The sequence below is a fragment of the Schistocerca americana genome, chromosome 3 (genome assembly GCF_021461395.2).
Source record: "Schistocerca americana isolate TAMUIC-IGC-003095 chromosome 3, iqSchAmer2.1, whole genome shotgun sequence".
Taxonomy (NCBI): Eukaryota; Metazoa; Arthropoda; class Insecta; order Orthoptera; family Acrididae; genus Schistocerca; species Schistocerca americana.
Genome location: NC_060121.1, coordinates 469,488,682 through 469,508,779, shown reverse-complemented (window position 1 = coordinate 469,508,779; position 20,098 = coordinate 469,488,682). Strand labels below are relative to the sequence as shown.

General features: G+C 40.8%; 1 protein-coding gene across 2 annotated transcripts in view; it reads left to right on the top strand.

Moving 5' to 3' along the window:
- The window catches only part of LOC124605138 (phospholipid-transporting ATPase ABCA1-like), a 423,943-nt gene that overhangs the window by 69,708 nt on the left and 334,137 nt on the right, over positions 1-20,098 (top strand). For both annotated transcript variants that reach the window (XM_047136621.1, XM_047136620.1), the window contains exons 3-4: positions 10,695-10,901; positions 16,319-16,422. In XM_047136621.1, the coding sequence (XP_046992577.1) occupies positions 10,695-10,901; positions 16,319-16,422 (311 nt within the window). The remainder of the gene's footprint in view (positions 1-10,694; positions 10,902-16,318; positions 16,423-20,098) is intronic.

Below are 20,098 nucleotides of genomic sequence, written 5' to 3'. Positions count from 1 at the left end.
ATGGCTCCGTACCCAGGTTCGTCAACCCATCAAATGACGGAAGCAGGAATGTTAAGAAAGATATGTCTCCACCATTGCAAAACGAATGTCTCCTTCCCATGTTTGGACCAAGCTCAGACATCTTTATGGATATCAGACCCCTGCAGGTATACCTGGAATCTTCACACAAGGAGCTGTACTTGCCAATCCTGACGTAATTGCACAGCGACTTGTCGAGCATTATGCTCGCACCTCTGCCTCTGAGAATTACCACCCTGTCTTTCATCTCCTAAAACAATGGGTGGGATGATGACACCTGTCGTTCACTCCATGTCACCCTGAGCCATGTAACATTCCCTTCAGTGAGTGGGAATTTCTCAATGACCTTGCCAACTGTCCTGACACTTCCCCAGGGTCAGACCACATCCATTCCTAAATGATTAAATGTCTGTCAGCGGATTACCAGTGCCACCTCCTTGCCGTCTGCAACCGCAAATGGAGCAATGGCGAATTCCCATCACAGTGGTGGGACAATGTCATAATTCCAGTGCTAAAGCTTGGTAAGAACCAGCTAGATTTGGATAGCCATCATCTCATCAGCCTTACCAACATTCTGTGCGAGCTGCTCGACTGTATGGTGAGCTAGTGGTTGTGTTGGCTCCTGGAATCTCAGGGCCGTCTGCCTCCTTCCCAGGGCGTTTCTTGCCAAGGTCGCTCTGCCACTGACAACTTGGTCTACCTGGAGACTGCTATCCTAACAGTGTTTTCCTGGTGTCAACACCTTATCATCATCTTTTTTGACCTGACAAAAGCCTACAATACTACTTGGCAACACCACATCCTAACTACTCTGCACAAGTGGCGTCTCCGGGTCGTGCTTCAGATTTTTATTCTGAACTTTTTGTTGCCTCACACTTTCAGAGTTAAAGTTCGTGCTTCACACAGTCTGCCCCACATCCAAGGGAATGGGGTCCCGCAGGGCTCTCTATTGAATGTCCCACTCTTTTAATTACCATTAATGGCCTCGAAGCATCTGTGGGGTTCTCAGTATCCCCCCTTCTTATGTGCTGATGATTTTTGTATTTCTTTCTGCTCCTCTTCTGTTGGTGTGGCTAACCCTTGACTGCAGGGAGCCATACAAAAGGCGCAGTTGTGGGCTCTCACTCACAGCTTTCAGTTTTCAGCTGCCAAGACTTGCATCATGCACTTCTGTCATCGTCGTACTGTCCAGCCACAACTGGAACTTTACTCCGATGACCAGCTTTACCTTCGACACCTGCTTAACTTGGCTTTCCCATCTTCACCAGCTTAAGGAAAAGTGCTGGTGGCTTTTAATATTATTTGATGTCTGAGCCACACCAACTGTGGTGTTGATCACCCTACACTGTTGGAGCTGTATAAAGTCATTGTGCAGTCCAATCTTGACTATGGGAACCTGGTGTATGGTTTCACATTCCTCAGCATTGTGGCTGCTGGACCGTATACACCACTGTGGAGTTTGACTTGCGATGGGAGCTTTCTGAATGAGCACAGTAAATAGCCTCCTCATGGAAGCTGGCGTTCCTCCATCGCGAATCAGGTGACAACTTCTTGCGAATTATACTACCCACATTCGTAGTTTGCCTCACCATCCAAAATAATGTTCCCTTTTCCTGAACACAACAGTCCATCTCCCGCAACAGCTGCCCAGATTGGGGATTCCAATTGGAATCCATGTTTGGTTACTTCTTACTGCACTTGACACTTTCCTTCTACCATATTTCCTGTGGGTCCACTCACATATGCCTCCATGGTCCATGCCTCGCTTATACTCATATTGGCCATATTGAACAGCTGGATGGCTGCTTTCAATGGAGAGTTGGTAGCTCCTGTGCAGGTGAGTCCTTCGTCATCTGTATTGATTCCTTAAGCAACCTACAAGCTGTCGACCAGTGCTTCCCTTGCCACCCTCTGGCAATGACTATCCAGAAGTCTCTTTATATCCTTGGAAACAGTGGACATTCAGTGTCCGTCATTTGGACCCCAGAACGTTTCGGGATCCCAGGCAATGAAATTGCTGACAGGCTCGTCAAACAGGCTACCGGTAAACTAACTCTGGCAATTGGCCCACCGTAGACTGATCTCCTGTCGATCTTATGCCGTAAAGTTTTTGGAATCTGGAATGCTGAATGATGCACCCTCAGTATGTCAAATAAACAACGTGTTATTAAGGAGACAACAGTTGTGTGGTGTTCATCCATATGAGCCACTCGCTGGGTCTCAGTTGTCCTTTGCCAGTTTCACATCAGCCATACTTAGCTGACTCACGATCACCTCCTCAGTCATGAGGACCTACCTCAGTGTCACTGTGGTTCCCACATGACTGTCAACCACGTTTTGTAGGATTGCCCAATTTTAGCCTCTCTGTGGCAGACTTCTAACTTTCCCATCCCACAGCCAACAGTGTTGGGAGACAAGGTCTCAATGGCCAAGTGTGGGTATCTGGACTTCACTCCCAGGCCTCTACCTTCCCTCCATTTTAACTCTTTCTCACTCTTTCTTTGCTGTTTGTTTGCCTTGGTGTTCATTTTTCCCTGTCATGTTCCCCTCACCTTCTCTTTTGCACTGGAGATTTTAGTGTGTTGCAGAGTGGCTGGTTCATCCTTTCTTCTTCTTGCGATCAGCCAGCCCAAGCCATACCTTCTTCTGCTCTTTTCCTGTTGGATGCACATTTTGACTCTTTCATTTCCTCTTTCACTGTGTTTCTTAGTTAGCTTTCTGCCTTTTTATTTCTCAGACTCTTCTGGGGAATGGTTTTGCTCCACGACCTGTTTGAATGTGGAAAAACATCTACATCTACATAATATATACTGCGCTAGCCATCAAGCAGTGTGTGGCAGAGGGCACTGTTCATGCCAAAGTCATATCCCCCCCCCCCCCCCCCCCTCCTCCTCTGTTCCACTCGCTGATCGCGTAAGGAAAAAACGACTGTCTGAATGCCTCAGTACAAGCTCTTAATTTCCCTTATCTTTGAATGGTGATCATTGTGGTAATAATATATGCTCTACATCCTCAATGAATATCGGATTTTGGAATTTAGTGAGCAGCCCCTTACGTTTAGCGCGTCGTCTATCTGCAAGCATGTCCCACTTCAAACTTTCTATGAGATTTGTAATGCTATCACGATGGCTAAATGTACCAGTCACGAATCTTGCCGCTCTTCTTTGGACCTTCTCGATCTCTTGAATCAGACCCAACTGGTAAGAGTCCCATACAGATGAACGATACTGTAAGACTGGATGAACTAAAGTATTGGAGGCAATTTCCTTTGCTGAAGGACTGTATCGCTTCAGGATTCTACCACTGAACCACAATCTAGAGTTTGCCTTATCCGTTACTTATGTAATCTGATCATTCAATTTGAGATCATTTTAAGTAGTCACACCCAGATACTTGATGGATGTTACTGCTACCAAAGACTGGGCATTTATTTTGTACTCGTACATTAATGGTGATTTTCACTTTGTTATACACAGTAAGTCACACTAATATTGAGAGATAACTGCCAGTCATTACACCACACATTTATTTCCTGCAAATCCTCATTGATTTTTTTTACAACTTTTGTGTGATACTACTTTCCTGTAGACTACAGCATCATCGGCAAATAGTCTAATGCCGCTGTTAATACCGTCAACCAGATCGTTTATGGAAATTGTAAAAAGCAGTGGACCTAACACGCTGCCCTGGGGCATGCCTGATGTTATGCTTGTTTCTGTTGAAGTCTCCCCATTCAGGACGACATACTGTTCTGTCTGTTAGAAAACTTTCTATCTGATCGCATATGTCATTGGATAGACTGGAAGTGCGCACTTTTTGGAGCAGGCGACAGTGCAGAACGACATGTATAATCCATTTCTTTCTTACCCATGTGTAGGGTTGGCATTGGGGCGGAAGGGAAGAAAGCCTCTCGGCACAGATTATTCCTGCCCTCTGGCTTGCAGTCCAACATGAACCATACATGTTCATTTCTCATGCAGTTGTTTCTCATCCCTGTTGTCAACATTACTGCCACACGGGATTAACCGAGCAGTGTAAGGCACTGCAGTGACGGACTGTGCAGCTGATCCTGACGGAAGTTTGAGTCCTCCCTTGGGCGTGGTTGTGTGTGTTTGTCCTTCAGATAATTTAGATTAAGTAGTGTGTAAGCTTAGGAACACATTCGAACATTTTTTCAACATTACTACCTACCTATGTACAGACAGGTAAATGGGAAGCCAGTGAGATTCCAGGAGACCAACTAATCTATACAAGCAGACAGAAAGCTGTATGGTGAGTGCAGTTAGAACATGTTTATATATAGTGACAAGCCTGTGGTTTGTTGTCTGTCTAGTGGTAATAGACTCTACAGCTTTATTTGGTGTTTACTTGACACTGGATTACTGCAACAGATGTGGAACTTTTTGAGCTGATTGTTTTATGCAGTCTGCTGCAAGTCAGACTGTTAGTGCGCATGTTATTGTGTTAACACCTATTGCCAAGAAACCACACATTTCAAATTGCAAATGATCATGGTTTGAGTGGAACAGAAAGTGTTTTGCCTTGAAATAAAAGTAAAGCATTTACCAAACTTCATGGATTTTTTTTATCAAGGGATCACCAATTTAGTATTGGAGGGAAGTTGGAGAGTAAAAATCATTGAGGGAGACCAAGAGATGAATACACAAAGCAGATTCAGAAGGATGTAGGTTGCAGTAGGTACTGGGAGATGAAGAAACTTGCACAGGATAGAGTAGCATGGAGAGCTGCATCAAACCAGTCTCTGGACTGAAGACAACAACAACAACAACAACAACAACAACAACACGTATTAGATGATTAAACTTTCATTCCATTCTGAACTGATGCCAGTCAACAACAACATCAGTATTTTGTGTGACCCCCACAGTCATGAATACTCTCTTGTATTCATTGTGATATGGAAGCAAAAAGCTCCGGATATCTGGAGGAATTTATTGCCATGTCTGAAACATATACCATGTCATTTCATGAAAATTGCTGGCTGGAGGCTGTTATGATGGTACAGGGTGGTTATAATTAAACTTTTACTGCTTGAGCTAGTATAGGTCGAAAACTATTTACCGTATAGATACGCTGCAGGATTTGAGTTGTTAGTATTGTTAGTTTTATGACTTGCTGTTAGGTGCCGGTACTGGTACAGCGATGTAGGGTTGAAACACAAGCATCATTATGCATAACAATTGCAGACGGTCAAGTGGGTCTGCACAAGGTGAGTAGGGCTATACTTGTAAAGCCGTTTTTTCAAAACATCAGCAGTAGTGCTCCTGCTCTTCGGTAGTATCGATGCATTAAAGGAATATGGAGAGGTTCTCTCTCTGCAAGGAGTTGAAGAACATGATTCAGAATTTCAAATGACCTTGAGGTTTGTGAATTGCTCTTGAAAGATGTTGACAGCCAGTTGCACCACAAGTTGTTTAAGAAGTTATTGTTGCCATGGCTGAGAATGCTGTACACAGTGTGTGATCTTCATACAGTGCATGAAGGGTGTCACAACAGATAACCAGTCCACTGTCCACTATTTGAAAAGTTTTGCAAACAGTTATGAAGTGGTATCTCTAGTGTGGTTCCAGGCTTCATATTGAGCAAAGCTCATAACTTGGAGTGTAAATGTGATGCACAATTAGTGAATGTTACCCTTTCATATGAAAATTAAAATGTGTTTCTTTTATTGGTTTATTCATTATCTCCCTTCCATGTGTCCTTGCACATTTTCCACAAAGTTTCGTTATCATACGATCACTAGTTTTTCATGGGGGCCCTCTCAAGTAGTGAAAGTTTAACTATAACCATCCTGTATACGTCTTGTCATCGCATCCCAGACTTGCTCTATAGGTGTTGAATCAGAGGACTGAACAGGACATTCGAGGATCCATACATTCCTCAGTGTGTCTGAGGTGTGAATTGTAGTGTAGAGTCTTGATTTATCCTGGTGAAATATGCCACCTGGCACCCTGGTCATGAAGGGTATGTCAACAGTGTTTATCAGTCTTGCCACATACTAGTTAGCATGGTTACAATTACTTTCTTCTGGGTCTTCTGTAACTGTGGCCAAAATGTTGATTTCTCCTGTATAGTTTTTTTACATTATGATGTGGTAAAATACTTGGAAAACTTCATTGTCAACCAGTTTTGGCTGTGGAAGCCTAGGCAGTTATACTGGAGTATCAGTTAGGTAGTGTTTTGTCAAGGTTTTCATGGTGTAACAGTTTCTATTTTTGTCAGTGTATGTGTTAGATTCTGCTGCGGTGACTGCAACCTGTTGGCCTGTGTTGTTGAAAGGCATATCATCCAAATGTGAAACATGATAGTTTTGAGCACCATTGGGCAATCTAGTATCTTAATTTCAGTGTATTGAGGTCAATCTGATAACTAACTACTACATCAGGAAGAAGAAGAGAAATTTGTTAACATTGATTATAGATTTAAGTGTCAGGAATTCATTTCTGAAAGTATTTGTATGGAGTGTAGCCATGTATGGAAGTGAAACATGGATGATAAATAGTTTGGACAAGAAGAGAATAGAAGCTTTCGAAATGTGGTGCTACAGAAGAATGCTGAAGATTAGATGGGTAGATCACTTAACTAATGATGAAGTATTGAATAGAATTGGGGAGAAGAGGAGTTTGTGGCACAACTTGACAAAAAGAAGGGACCGGTTAGTAGAACATGTTCTGAGGCATGAAGGTATCACAAATTTAGCATTGGAGGGCAGCGAGGAGGGTAAAAATCATAGAGGGAGACCAAGAGATGAATACACTAAGCAGATTCAGAAGGATGTAGGTTGCAGTAAGTGCTGGGAGATGAAGAAGCTTGCACAGGATAGAGTAGCATGGACAGCTGCATCAAACCAGTCTCAGGACTGAAGACCACAACAACAACAACAACAACAACCACAACAGGAAGGGCTTAGACTGTGAGATGGTGCACCTACTTTAGATAGATCTACACATTTGATTTCAGCAGTGACATGCCCAGGCACATATTGTGAGATATGTTCAAGCTTTCTTCTTTGAACTATGGGTTCTGTTGCTTCCCTGAAATGCTTATTCTCATGGCCTGTCAGTAATTGGATGTATCTTTGATACAGTTTGTTTGCATGTTGTTCATTGTAGTCTTGTAGCAATCACTGTTTATGCGTTGTGAAGTTACATTCAAAAATTATGAGAATGATTCCCCAGGAACAAATCCAGGTCCCCTTGGATTCCATTCCACAATGTTTAAAGACTCTGGTTGCATTTGTGTGCTTCACATCGTACTGCGTTAAGTCAGAGATGTTGTACTGTGATACTAATTATTTGTGCATTTTTGTGTCTAATCTGTGGTATATAGTATTTTTCAGTCGCTTTTATTGTTCTGTCTTGCCATTTCACAGATGCCACATCTGATGTAGTGTGTAACTAGGGCCAATGACTAGCTAGTTTTCAATCTCTCAGGGAGATTAGGATAAATGCTAATGTTCTTATTCATATATTGTGATATTTGTTTGTTATCATGTTATACACAAATGAAATAGTTATGATTAAACATGAAGTTGATTAACATATTAGAAAAAGTTTACAACATGTTCAGTTAAATGCCAGGAAGGGATATGTGTAATAGCACATGTGTATAAGAATTAAGTTAAGCATATGGTGCCATGTGTGATGCTAGCACTTTTTTTCAAGTGGCAAGAAAGCAGAAATCTGCCATTGCAGATGGGTATAGACATATCTGTCCTGTGATGGAAAGATAAGAGTGGTAGACAGTGCAAGCACCTGTAACAGGATTTAGAATGTACGTGACTTCCAGAATAGTTTGTTTTGAAGCATTTTCAAAATTTACTTTATTGGAAGATTTCAGATTATTTGAGGACTAATGCAGACTCAGCTGAAAGCCATCAGGTAAAACTGTAGTGGTCTTTATCAATGGGTGGATGATAATTTGATGGTCATCTTTGATGTACATAGTTCCTGAGCTGTCTGAGTTACTGTTGGAAGTATTTAAACTGATCAGCCAGAACATTATGAACACTGACCTACTAATATAAACCTGTCCACGTGATAGCAGCGTCACCTGGTGAGGAATGAGTGATGGTTGTACACATGCACAGTACATGTGGTATCAGTGAGAGTACTGTCAGTTTACAGAATGGGGAAGGTGCGTGATTTATCTGTGTTTGACTGAGGGCAGAGTGTGGTGGCCCGTAGGCTCGGCACAAGTATTACAGAAACTGCACAACTTGTTGAGTGTTCAAGGACTGCTGTGGTAAGTGTCTTAAACACGCAGTGAAGCCAGATCCATATGTTGTAGAGTTGGGTGGCCACCTCTCATTACAGATGTCAGATGCCATAGGCTGGACAAACTGGTGAAACAGGATAGGTACCAAACTGTGGCAGAACTAACTTTAATGCTAACAGTCTTTAATGCTGGGCAGAGTACAAGTGCGTCTGAATGCACAGTGCACTGAACACTCCTAACAGTGAGCCGCCGCTGCCAAAAACCCATGCATGTGCCAATGTTAACACCACGACATCAGCAACTATGACTGAAATGGGCACTGGATGTTGGTGCAGTGGCAGAACATTGCAGATGCTCTGAGGAACGCTTATGTGGGCATCTATGGGTCCAGTGGAGCTCGTGCTAGGCACCATGATGGCCACGGAATATCTTACACTGGTAGACCATGACTCGCTTTCATAACAGTCATATTTAACAATGGCAGTAACGTTTTTCTACAAGATAATGCACCATGAAGTGGTTCGAGGAACACAGTGGCGAGTTCCAGTTGAAGTTCTGGCCGCCCAGCTTGCCAGACCTGAACCCAATTTAAAACATCTGGGTGCAATTTAAATGTGGCATCATAGTTCAACAACAGCCTCTCCAAAATTTATGGGAATTAGGTGGTGTGTTTGGAGATGTATTGTTAACTCCCTCCAGCGAACTACCAAGGCCTTACTGCTTCCATGCCAGGATGTGTCGCTGCTGTTATCTTAGCCAAAGGTGGACATACCAGCTATTAGGTATTTGATCATAACTGTTCTGGGTGATCAGTGTGTGTAAAGCCTGATCAGCTGCATATTCTGTATGTACATATGTTTAGGATAAGCTTGAAATGGTGTGTGATTCATTTTATATCAACTTCAACTTTGATGCAAGGTTCATCAATTTGCATCTTGCTTGAGAGTGCTGGATTTGAATAACGTAATAATCCCCCCCACCCCTGTACCATGGACCTTGCCATTGCGGGGAGGCTTGCATCCCTCAGTGATATAGATACCCGCACCGCAGGCGCAACCACAATGGAGAGGTACCTGTTGAGAGGCCAGACCCTCCTGAAGAGGGGCAGCAGCCTTTTCAGTAGTTGCAGGGGCAACAGTCTGGATGATTGACTGATCTGACCTTGTAACATTAACCAAAACTGCCTTGCTGTGCTGGTACTGCGAACGGTTGAAAGCGAGGGGAAACTACATCCGTAATTTTTCCCGAGGGCATGCAGCTTTACTGTAGGACATGACGAGCTGCATCAAACCAGTCTCTGGACTGAAGACCTCAACAATAATAATAATAATCTCTTCTTTCACAGAGCCTGTAATGGGCATGAGTTCTTAAAATGGTTTGATTAAATTTGGACACAGAATAGAAGGTAAGATTTGTGGACAGGATGAATGTTTCTGAGGATAAGAAGGGTTGAATGACATAGCAATGACACGTTTTGTAAGTGTGTTGCTTTTATTTGATGTAGAACTGGTTTCTAGATGGAAATTATGTCAGCAAATGGATGTGGGAATGAGTAGCATAGAAAATTAGCATGTGCTGAAACAATGAACAAATGAAGGGTAAGTAGTGTACAGAGTGCTAGTATCAGGATACTTCAGTGACCAACAACCTGGAAAAAGTTTTGAAATACCAGAAAGTTGAGTGGAGATAAAGTGGTAGTGTATAGAATATGATGTTAGATTGAATTGTAGGAGAAAGGGGTCAGGTGTTGGGAATGAAATAAAAACAGTTGTAGAAGTAGGAAAATGTGATAATAAAATAATAAGAGAAATGTTTGTGACATATTACAGTACTTTCATTATCCATTTTTGATTACTTCTTTGCCCTGGCAACATAAATATTATACTCATTGTGCTATAAATAAAATATAATGATATTGTGTACAGTGTTTCAACTTCGTAGTTCAGTATCAGATGCTGTTGGAGAAAACCCTGCATAGTGTTCTTGGGTTTGTGTTGTTATGGATGAGAAGAGAGGATGAGAGGAAGGGAGAGGATGAACATTTTCCTTCCTCTCATCCATAACACAAACACAAGAATACACTGTACAAGCACAGTCGACCACACAACACAGGTACACATTTGACACTTCATAACAGGTCAGAGGGAAGTAATGGAAAACCACATACACTAGGAACTTTCCCAGGATGGCTGTGTGGTATTCCTGCACTTGATCCCCAACATTCATTCCGTGAGTATGAGACTATTGTATTTTGTGTGGAGGGTGATTGGGCTGGTAAATGTGCTCTGTAAGCATTAATTTGCTGATAACAGTCTAAATGTGGTGTTGCTAATAATGCAGCTTGTGAGCATTACTGTAAAAATGTTGTTTGAGGATTGCTGTAAAAATGTTGTACTGTGCATTTCAATATATATTGATTAATGATTTGTTTATTTTAGCAATCATTGGCGTACAGAGTGAAGATGATATTGTAAGTGCTTATAACGCATTTGAAGGTGGTGGCAAGTTCATTGGTATAATATTTGATAACATTAAAGAAGATGAACTACCAACATATTTAAGGTATCGGGTGAGGTCAGAGGCAACTTTAAATATAGAAGAGACTTTTTCGGAAGCTGCCCCAGAAGGACCAAATGTTGAATCTGGTAGGTGCAATAGCTGTTTTGTTAGATCCATAATGAACACTGTATGTTGAAGAGATTTATTTCCATGTTTTGACAAACTGCCGTGACATGCTGCTGTTTATGGTAGGCCGTGCAAGTATCCCATTGATGCAAACTATCACCTGTGATGTGGTTTTTGAGATATGTCAAATGTGATGGTAGCAGACACTTAAGATGTTTTACTGAACTTTGTGTGTGCACTAATTCTAGTGAAGACTCGGTTGACAGTGTCAAATGAGAAGGGGGCCAGCATGAAATACATGAAGTGTTGTGAGCATCCTGTCACTACCTCTTGAGTTACTTCAAAATGTTGGTTGACTCCCTGAACTATTTTGAACGACTGCAATGAGCTAGGTGGCACAGTGCTAAATTAATTGACTCGTTGCTAGAAACAGTGGTGCAAATCTATGTAGCCATCTGTATAAACAGGTTTCCCACGATATCCTTAAGTCAGCCAAAGCAAATGCCAGGATAATTCCTTTGAAAGAGCCCTACATATGTCTTCTCCCAGCCTTCACCAATCCAAGCTTGTGCTCTGTTTCTATTGGTGTCATCATTCATGAGCGATTAGGGTTTAACCTTCCTGTTTGGATGATTGCATAATACAAACTACTCGTTCATAGATGCTTCATATCATTTTAGTGCCTCATTTCAAATTTATTGATTAGGAGCAAGCTGGACAGGAATGTCTTCAATTAGAAATTTGACATAGGAATTGTTAAATGTTGGAACGACATTTGGGAATTCGAACTTCGAAGGAAGAGTTTAAATCTGTGATCCATGAGTAATAAGACTACAATTATGGCACTTCTACTAATAATAAGGCAATGAAAGCCCACACATTTTCTTGAAAGGCAGTGCTACTGTGTCTGACAAGAGGTAGGTGGGGGGAAGTAACATTTCACATGCAGCTCATGAGAGATGTGGAATAACACTGTAAATTGTCCTTGAATTATTTGCAGTGTTGTTGCAGCCAGCACAAATATGAATCCTGTTCTCGTTCTCCCTTGTTGAAGGGTGGAAAAGCTGGAGGTAGTGCTATATTTGTTTCTGAGTGATCCCTCTGTGATGGCTGGCTCTGTTGTTGCAGTAGCACATATTGATTCTGATACTATGTTGAACAACAGTATAAAATGCATGAATGTACACATGACATTGTTTTCAAGTGACACAACCCACATTCCGGTTTTACATACATAAGGGCTACACAGGAATTTATGAAACATAAAATTTAAATTTGATTTGTGATAGGTATAAAACAGCCAACTGTTATTAACAAAATTTTACTTTTACCAGTTTTTGACACTGACTAAGGGTGGCTACATCAGAAAATCTACAATTGTACACAATGAAAATTATGGGATATCTCCTAATATCATGTCTGACCACCTTTTGCCCGGCATTGTCCAGCAGCTCTGTAGCGTGGACTCAACAAGTCGTTCGAAGTCCTCTGCAGAAATATTAAGGTATGCTGATGTTGGTGGCCAAATCATTCACTCAAAAGCTCCGGGATGTTCTTCAAACCATAGTGAGCAATTGTGGCCTGGTAACATGATGCATTGTCATCCATAAAAATTCCATAATTGTTCAGAACATGAAATCCATGAATAGCTGCAAATAGTCTCCAAGTAGCTGATCATGATTATTTCCAGTCAATGATCAGTTCAATTGAACCAGAGGACCCATTCCATTCCATTTAAACACAGCACACCGTTATGAAGCCACCACCAGTTTGGATAGTGCCTTGTTGACAACATGGGGCCATGGCTTCATGGAGTGTGTGTCACATTCGAAACTTACCATCAGCTCTTACAAAGGAAATCAGGGCTCATCTGATCAGACCAGTTTTCAAGTCGTCTAGGGTCCAACTGGTATGGTTACGAGCCCAGGAGAGGCACTGCAGGCAATGCCATGCTATTAGCAAAAGCAGTTGCGTCAGGTGTCTGCTGCCATGGCCCATTAATGCCGAATTTTGTCACACTGTCCTAATGGATACATTTGTCATACAACCTCCATTGATTTCTGCTTCTATTTCTCCCCCTTGTTGCTTGTCAGCTAGCACTGGCAACTCTATGCAATCGCTGCTGCTCTTGGTTATTAATTGATGGCCGTCAGCCATTGCCATTGTCCGTGGTGATAGGTAATGGCTAAAATTAGGTATTCTCAGCACACTCTTGAGACTGTGGATCTTCTAATATTGAATTCCTTAATGATTTCCAAAATGGAATGTACAGTGCTTCTAGCTCCAACAACCTTTCTATGTACAGTGTCTGTTAATGCCTGTCGTGTGGCCATAATCATGTTGGAAACCTTTTCACATGAATCACCTGAGTACAAATGACAGCTCTGCCAGTGCACTGCTCTTTTATACCTTGCGTACGTGACACTACAGCCATATCGCTATCCCTAGTAACTGCTGAACAAATTTAAGAGCAATAATTTACTTTTGCGAGAACAACAGTGTCTCGTATTAATCCAAATCCCCTAGTGTTGTACTGCTACAAAACAGTTGCTTCAAATGTTTAATACTGAAAAATTTAATGGTTTTTATCTTAATGTGTACTTACACCATTCTATGATATCACAATTTCATAATTATGATTGAAAACACAAACAGTGACTATTCAGCAGCACATTGTACTATCTCTATTGCAGAGCATAGTGGCACACTGAACATGCAGGTAAATGGAAAATCCGGGATGGTCAATATTGTAAAAACATTAATACAGTGTCTCAGACTGAAAACAGTCCAGATAGAACACCAGAATGTAGAGAGACAAAAATCTAGCAGGCAACATAATCTAGCAGGTAACATTGCCCATGGGCCATGCCCACAAAAAGGAGTTGCGTAGGCTAATTCTATGTCGAGCCGTAGAACTTAAATATACTGCCGCTGCCCACTACCTATCACTTGCTGTCATATTTCAGTTGCTAAACTTGTGGTCTAGTAGTACTGGAATTCATGACTTACTGATTATGGATTGCTTTATTGTTACCATAATCTCTGGAACAGCACAAAGAATGCATTCAGCAACAGATGACCAATACCGTATTGATTATTTTGGTTGAAGTGCCCTGGTCTGTGCTGCAAGTTACGTGCCTTTCTTCTCATCAGTTTTTTGGCTGCCCTGGTCTGTTGTCTTATTATTGTCTACCTATTACTGGATGCATCCCTCTTCTGTCTGTTTGCATCAGTCTGCATGATTGGATTCCTTAACACATTTTTAGCAGTTCGCCTACTTTTTCTTCTTTTGTTGTCCTCGGTGTCGATGTACTGTCTGCTACACTGACTGAAAAAATACGGGGTGGATGTGCAGTACTGGCTACTGTAAATGATGTAGCTGACAGATGCACAGTTGCGTTTCACAGCAGTTTTACTTTCACTTTTCACAACCCCCCATATACACATTTATATGACCAGTGCACTATTGTTCACCTTTCAAGAAGCCTCATTAATAGTTTTCAGGCAAACGTTCACATACTGCTGCAATAGTTTACTATTGAACATCCACGAGCAGTAAAAACCTAACCACAAAATTCACTGTTCTTGAAGATTAGAAAGGTACATATGGAGCAGACACTGTCATTGTTTAAATACACGGCCTAATTGTGTAACACTTATTTCACCGATACATTGTTGTTGTTCTAACCAACACAGGCTTCTCGTCTGAAACTAGGCCGTCGACTGACTGTTTCGCGACCAAAAATTGGGCCCTTATGCATCATCGCAATAGTAGGTACTGAAACTACACATTGTTCAAAGTTAAATTTACGGAAATTACAATTAAAATTTAACTCATTAAATTAACTGCATATATCGAAAAATACGTTCCTTTTAACAGTTTCTTCTGCTACAAGGGTTAAGCCAAATTATTTGTTTAAACCACAAAATTAACAAATATATTATGCAAACAATACTTTTGACAAAACTGTTAATTACTTTGCTAACATATTTTCGAATAGAGCTAAATAGATACTTTAAGAATACTAGCATTTTGTCTTCCAAGTGTTTACAATTATTAGATAACTTATATTTTTTTATATGTCATCAATAGAATTGAAGTTATGAAACAATTACTCATTTCACCTCATAACAAAAGATACTAACTAGGCATAGTCAAAATAAATTAGAAAATCAATTACATGCATAAAACTAAGCACAAAAGTAGATCTGATGTTATATTCTTTAAAACTGAGGATCAGTCTTTCTCTTGCATGAAAATGCAAATTATATTCACTTATGTTAATGGTAATCAGTTAAAATTGGGGGGGGGGGGGGGGGGGGGGGGTAGGAACGAATTTTAAGGCGGCAGATGGCAAAACAAGAGGGGAAGTAAAAAATCCCACCTTGCTTTGTTATACATTGTCCAGTTTCCCTGCGAAACTGAAAAATTCATCCAGTGAATTGGTTGGACTGTGTATCAGGAATTCTATAGGTACTCTAGCAAATGTCTTTTGGGGTATGGAGAACAGTAACACACAACAGAGAACAGCATTCACACTGTCTTTCAAGCACTAATTCTGTTTCCAGCAGTAGTACACACATTCATACATACAACCACACGCACAACTGTACAGACAAATAATTTTTCAGAAATCTCTAAATAAATTGTTGATTAATTGAGCCCATGAATGTATCCATTATTCTGCCACTTTTGCTTCATCTGACATACGATGCACCTTGTATACTGCAAGGAACTCCATGGGATTATGCTTCACATCACGTGTGATACTCTTTAATGTTTATTGGCATAGGCAGTGGTTCTCCAGTTACACATGTGCTACGGCCTCAGTGGTGTTAATCGAAGTTGGTATAAAATATGTGTTACTGTTACATGTAAATGTGGGAAAGGTTCGTATGTGTGACATACTTACTACTGTCTCGGTAACTAGGAGCAGAAGTGTGTCAGTAACAGGTAAACAGGTTTTTGTGTCCACGTTTTATCTTGATTTATTGTTTAGTATCAGCTTTTCCCATCCATGCCTCTAATCAGCATTTGTGAACTTTTTAAGCGTAATATTTCTGTTTAGAAAGAAGTATGTTAATAAGAACTCATACAATTTTTACATAATCTCTCTTTATAATCAAAACAATGTAATTAGATGTATAGAAAATCTATTCACTAAGTGGCGGCAGGAGAACACTCGTATAAAAAAAGGGTTTTACTTGTGCATGCTTATGAGTCAGTGGCCCCTTCTTCCAGCAAAAGGGTTGAAGGAGAAGGAAGAGGGGTGGAGGTAAGTTGCTTTTTTTTTTTTTTGTATATATACATGTGTTCTCCTGCCATCAGTTGGTGAGCAGATTTTTTATTTATCCAATTACAGTATATTATTAAAATGATTATTTTCATTATTATATCTCTTTGTAATCAGATATTTGTTTACTTTTTTCAACACAGAACAATATATAAAGGCTGGTGTAGCAGCATTACAACTGTACATTGACAGTTTTTTCATTGATATGGCCAGAAAAGAGTCTGGAGTGCACAATAAGGACTTAAATGTAAGTGAGCTTATGTTGTTATTGCTTTATGCAGAAAAAAATTATTGTGTTTGTGTTTTTAAAAGGACTAACAGAGAGCAAATCTGAAACACAGTGGCCAAACAAATTGTGTGATGTGTTTGAATGTTGGCTTTCATAATGTTTACAGCTGAATGAAAAGCTCTAGAGTTTCTGGCTGAATGGCAGTGTTGAAACGCTGTGAAACTTCGACAGATGTTGTACTTGATAAGGGCTAGTATGGGCTAATGCAGAAAGAGCAGGTTCCCAGGCAGGTAATGAATGATAAACAGTTTACTAGCAACACAAACATTGTAATAAAATCAGTCACAGAAAACTAAACATTACTTTTTGAGGTGATGTGAACTGGTAACTGTCTTATTGCTTGATGATCAGTGACCAGTCTTTAAATTTACGGTTTGTAATTAAGCACCCTCACTGTAAGTCTGACAGAATAAATTTCTATATTATGATGTACCACAGGTTGGACACCTGTCTGAAATGCACGATCACAGAAAAGGTCTAAGACCTCTGGATACTAGGTCTTGGCAGTGGAGGCCAAGGTAGCAGAAGACTGCGTGAGGTGAATGACTGGCAGCTCATAGAGGACTTAGAAGATGCTTAAGTCCAGGATAAGCGTTGATAACTGGGTCCTGTTTTTGCATTAAAACTGTGGGCTATATGGACAATTCAGAGAGATGGCCCTCAGTTGGCTCAGTAAACTGAAATGCCCCGCAGCAGCTGGATGGCACCCTGAATGCCTGCCCAGCCCAAGGATATCCGCTTACCACTCAGAGGGCACATGATTCACCTAGGTAAAGTAGTGCCTGCGAATGAGGCACTGTTGATGGTAATACTCATGCTGCTGAGCACAGGTTTGGCGACCCCAGGGTTCCTAGCTGGGGACTGGTAAGCGCTGCCAGCCTTCTGTCACAATAAGCTCTGGGCATGCCTCAGCGATCACCATGTACCCAAGCGGTGGAATGTTGTGTTTTTCAGGGAATAGGGGGAAAAAAAACCTCAACCTCAAGGTGTGCTAAGTGCTGATGAGGTGAATGGCTGTTGAGGTAAAACAGTATCTAGCAGGCAACCTCTGGGGCACCTGCTGCCCCCAGTTGTATAGGGCTTGCTCAGGCATGAAGGTTGTTTCCCTAGCATCTCTTGGAATCCTTATGGAATGCTCTCATGAAACTACTAGTTCTGGTGGGACAGATGTACCATCAGGTAGTACCTACACCCACTCCTCCTGAAAAGAAGCCTCAGAATCGTAGTAACAGTGTGCCATAACACTTCCATTGTAATCAAATGAACAGGGGGAACCTTTGAGAAGATCTCCCCTTTCTATATTCACAAGGCATTGGAAAGTATTGCTGGGTCTCTAAAAAGTGTCAAACAACTCCATAATGGAACACTTCTAGTTGAAACTGCTGATTCCAACCAAATATCTAAGCTTCCAGGATGTGAGGTCTTAGATGACTACCCAGTCGAGACAGAGTTGCATAACACCCTTAACTGTAGTAAGGGTGTGGTTACCCGATCCAATATAATGGAGGTGGAACCTGTGGAATTACGTGAGAAATGGAAAACTAAGAGCACCATGAAAGTGCAGAACTATATGAGGAGAGTCAATGGGAGATTTGAAAAATCGGCAACATTTATTCTAACATTTAGTATTCCAGAATTAACTGAACATATCTTGCAGGCTATATCCTTCTTAAGGTTGGCCTGTTTGTTCCTAACCCAATGCGATGCTACAACTGTCAAAGATTTGGCCATACCACAGTGAGATGTAATGAGAAGGGTACATGTGACAATTGTGGAGGCTTAGCTCATGAATCAGGCAATTCTTGTACCCTTCCTCCAAAATGTGTAAACTGTTCCAGGCATCACCCAGTGTGGAGCAGAAAGTGTGAGGTTCACAACGCGGAAAGGAAAAATTCAGGAGTTGAAAGTAACAAGATGTATACTCTGTGGTGAAGCTGAAAAAGCTCTCGGAGCTGTGCAACCATTGGTTTTTGCTACTTCTTTTGCATCAGCCCTTAAGACACCAGTCACTAAATGTGATTCCTCCACACAAACTCGGGCCACAGATTCAAGTGCAAGCACAAGCACTTGCGATGTACCTGTGGGGGAAACACTCCACTCGAAACTAAAGTTGTTTCGAAGCCATCAGCAATAGGCTTATCACCTAAGGCACATTCTACTACCCAACATCAGAAACTAGCTAAGCCATCCCCGCAACCCTGGCAACCACCTCCTCCCATCAGTAAGGAAACAAAACCAAACATTCAACACAAACCAAAAGAAATTTTACCAGGCAATAGATAACACACACATTGAAATAAACAATCCACCAAACATAACAGACATGGAACACTTCTGGAGCAACATATGGTCAAACCCGGTACAACATAACAGGCATGCACGGTGGATACAAGCAGAAACAGACACATACAAGATGATACCACAAATGCCTGAAGTGACAATTTTGCAACATGAAGTCACCCAAGCAATTAATTCTACTCACAATTGGAAAGCACCTGGAAATGATAAAATAGCAAATTTCTGGTTAAAGAAGTTCACCTCAACACATTCACATCTAACTAAATTATTTAACAGTTACATTGCAGACCCATACACATTCCCTGATACACTTACACATGGAATAACTTATCTGAAACCTAAAGATCAAGCAGACACAGCGAACCCAGCTAAATATCGCCCCATAACATGCCTACCAACAATATACAAAATATTAACTTCAGTCATTAAACAGAAACTAGTGACACATACAACACAGAACAAAATTATAAATGAAGAACAAAAAGGCTGTTGCAAAGGAGCACGAGGATGTAAAGAGCAACTGATAATAGATGCAGAGGTGACATATCAAGCTAAAACTAAACAAAGGTCACTACACTACGCATACATCGATTACCAAAAAGCTTTTGATAGTGTACCCCACTCATGGTTACTACAAATATTGGAAATATATAAAGTAGATCCTAAATTGATACAGTTCCTAAACATAGTAATGAAAAACTGGAAAACCACACTTAATATCCAAACAAATTCAAATAATATCACATCACAGCCAATACAGATTAAGCGTGGAATATACCAAGGAGATTCATTAAGTCCTTTCTGGTTCTGCCTTGCTCTGAACCCACTATCTAACATGCTAAATAATACAAATTATGGTTACAATATTACTGGAACATACCCACACAAAATCACACATTTGCTATACATGGATGATCTAAAACTACTGGCAGCAACAAATCAACAACTCAACCAATTACGAAAGATAACAGAAGTATTTAGCAATGATATAAATATGGCTTTTGGAACAGATAAATGTAAGAAAAATAGCATAGTCAAGGGAAAACACACTAAACAAGAAGATTACATATTGGATAACCACAGCGACTGCATAGAAGCGATGGAAAAAACAGATGCCTATAAATATCTAGGATACAGACAAAAAATAGGAATAGATGATAGAAATATTAAAGAAGAACTAAAAGAAAAATATAGACAAAGACTAACAAAAATACTGAAAACAGAATTGACAGCAAGAAACAAGACAAAAGCTATAAATACCTATGCTATACCAATATTGACCTACTCATTTGGAGTAGTGAAATGGAGTAACACAGACCTAGAAGCACTCAATACA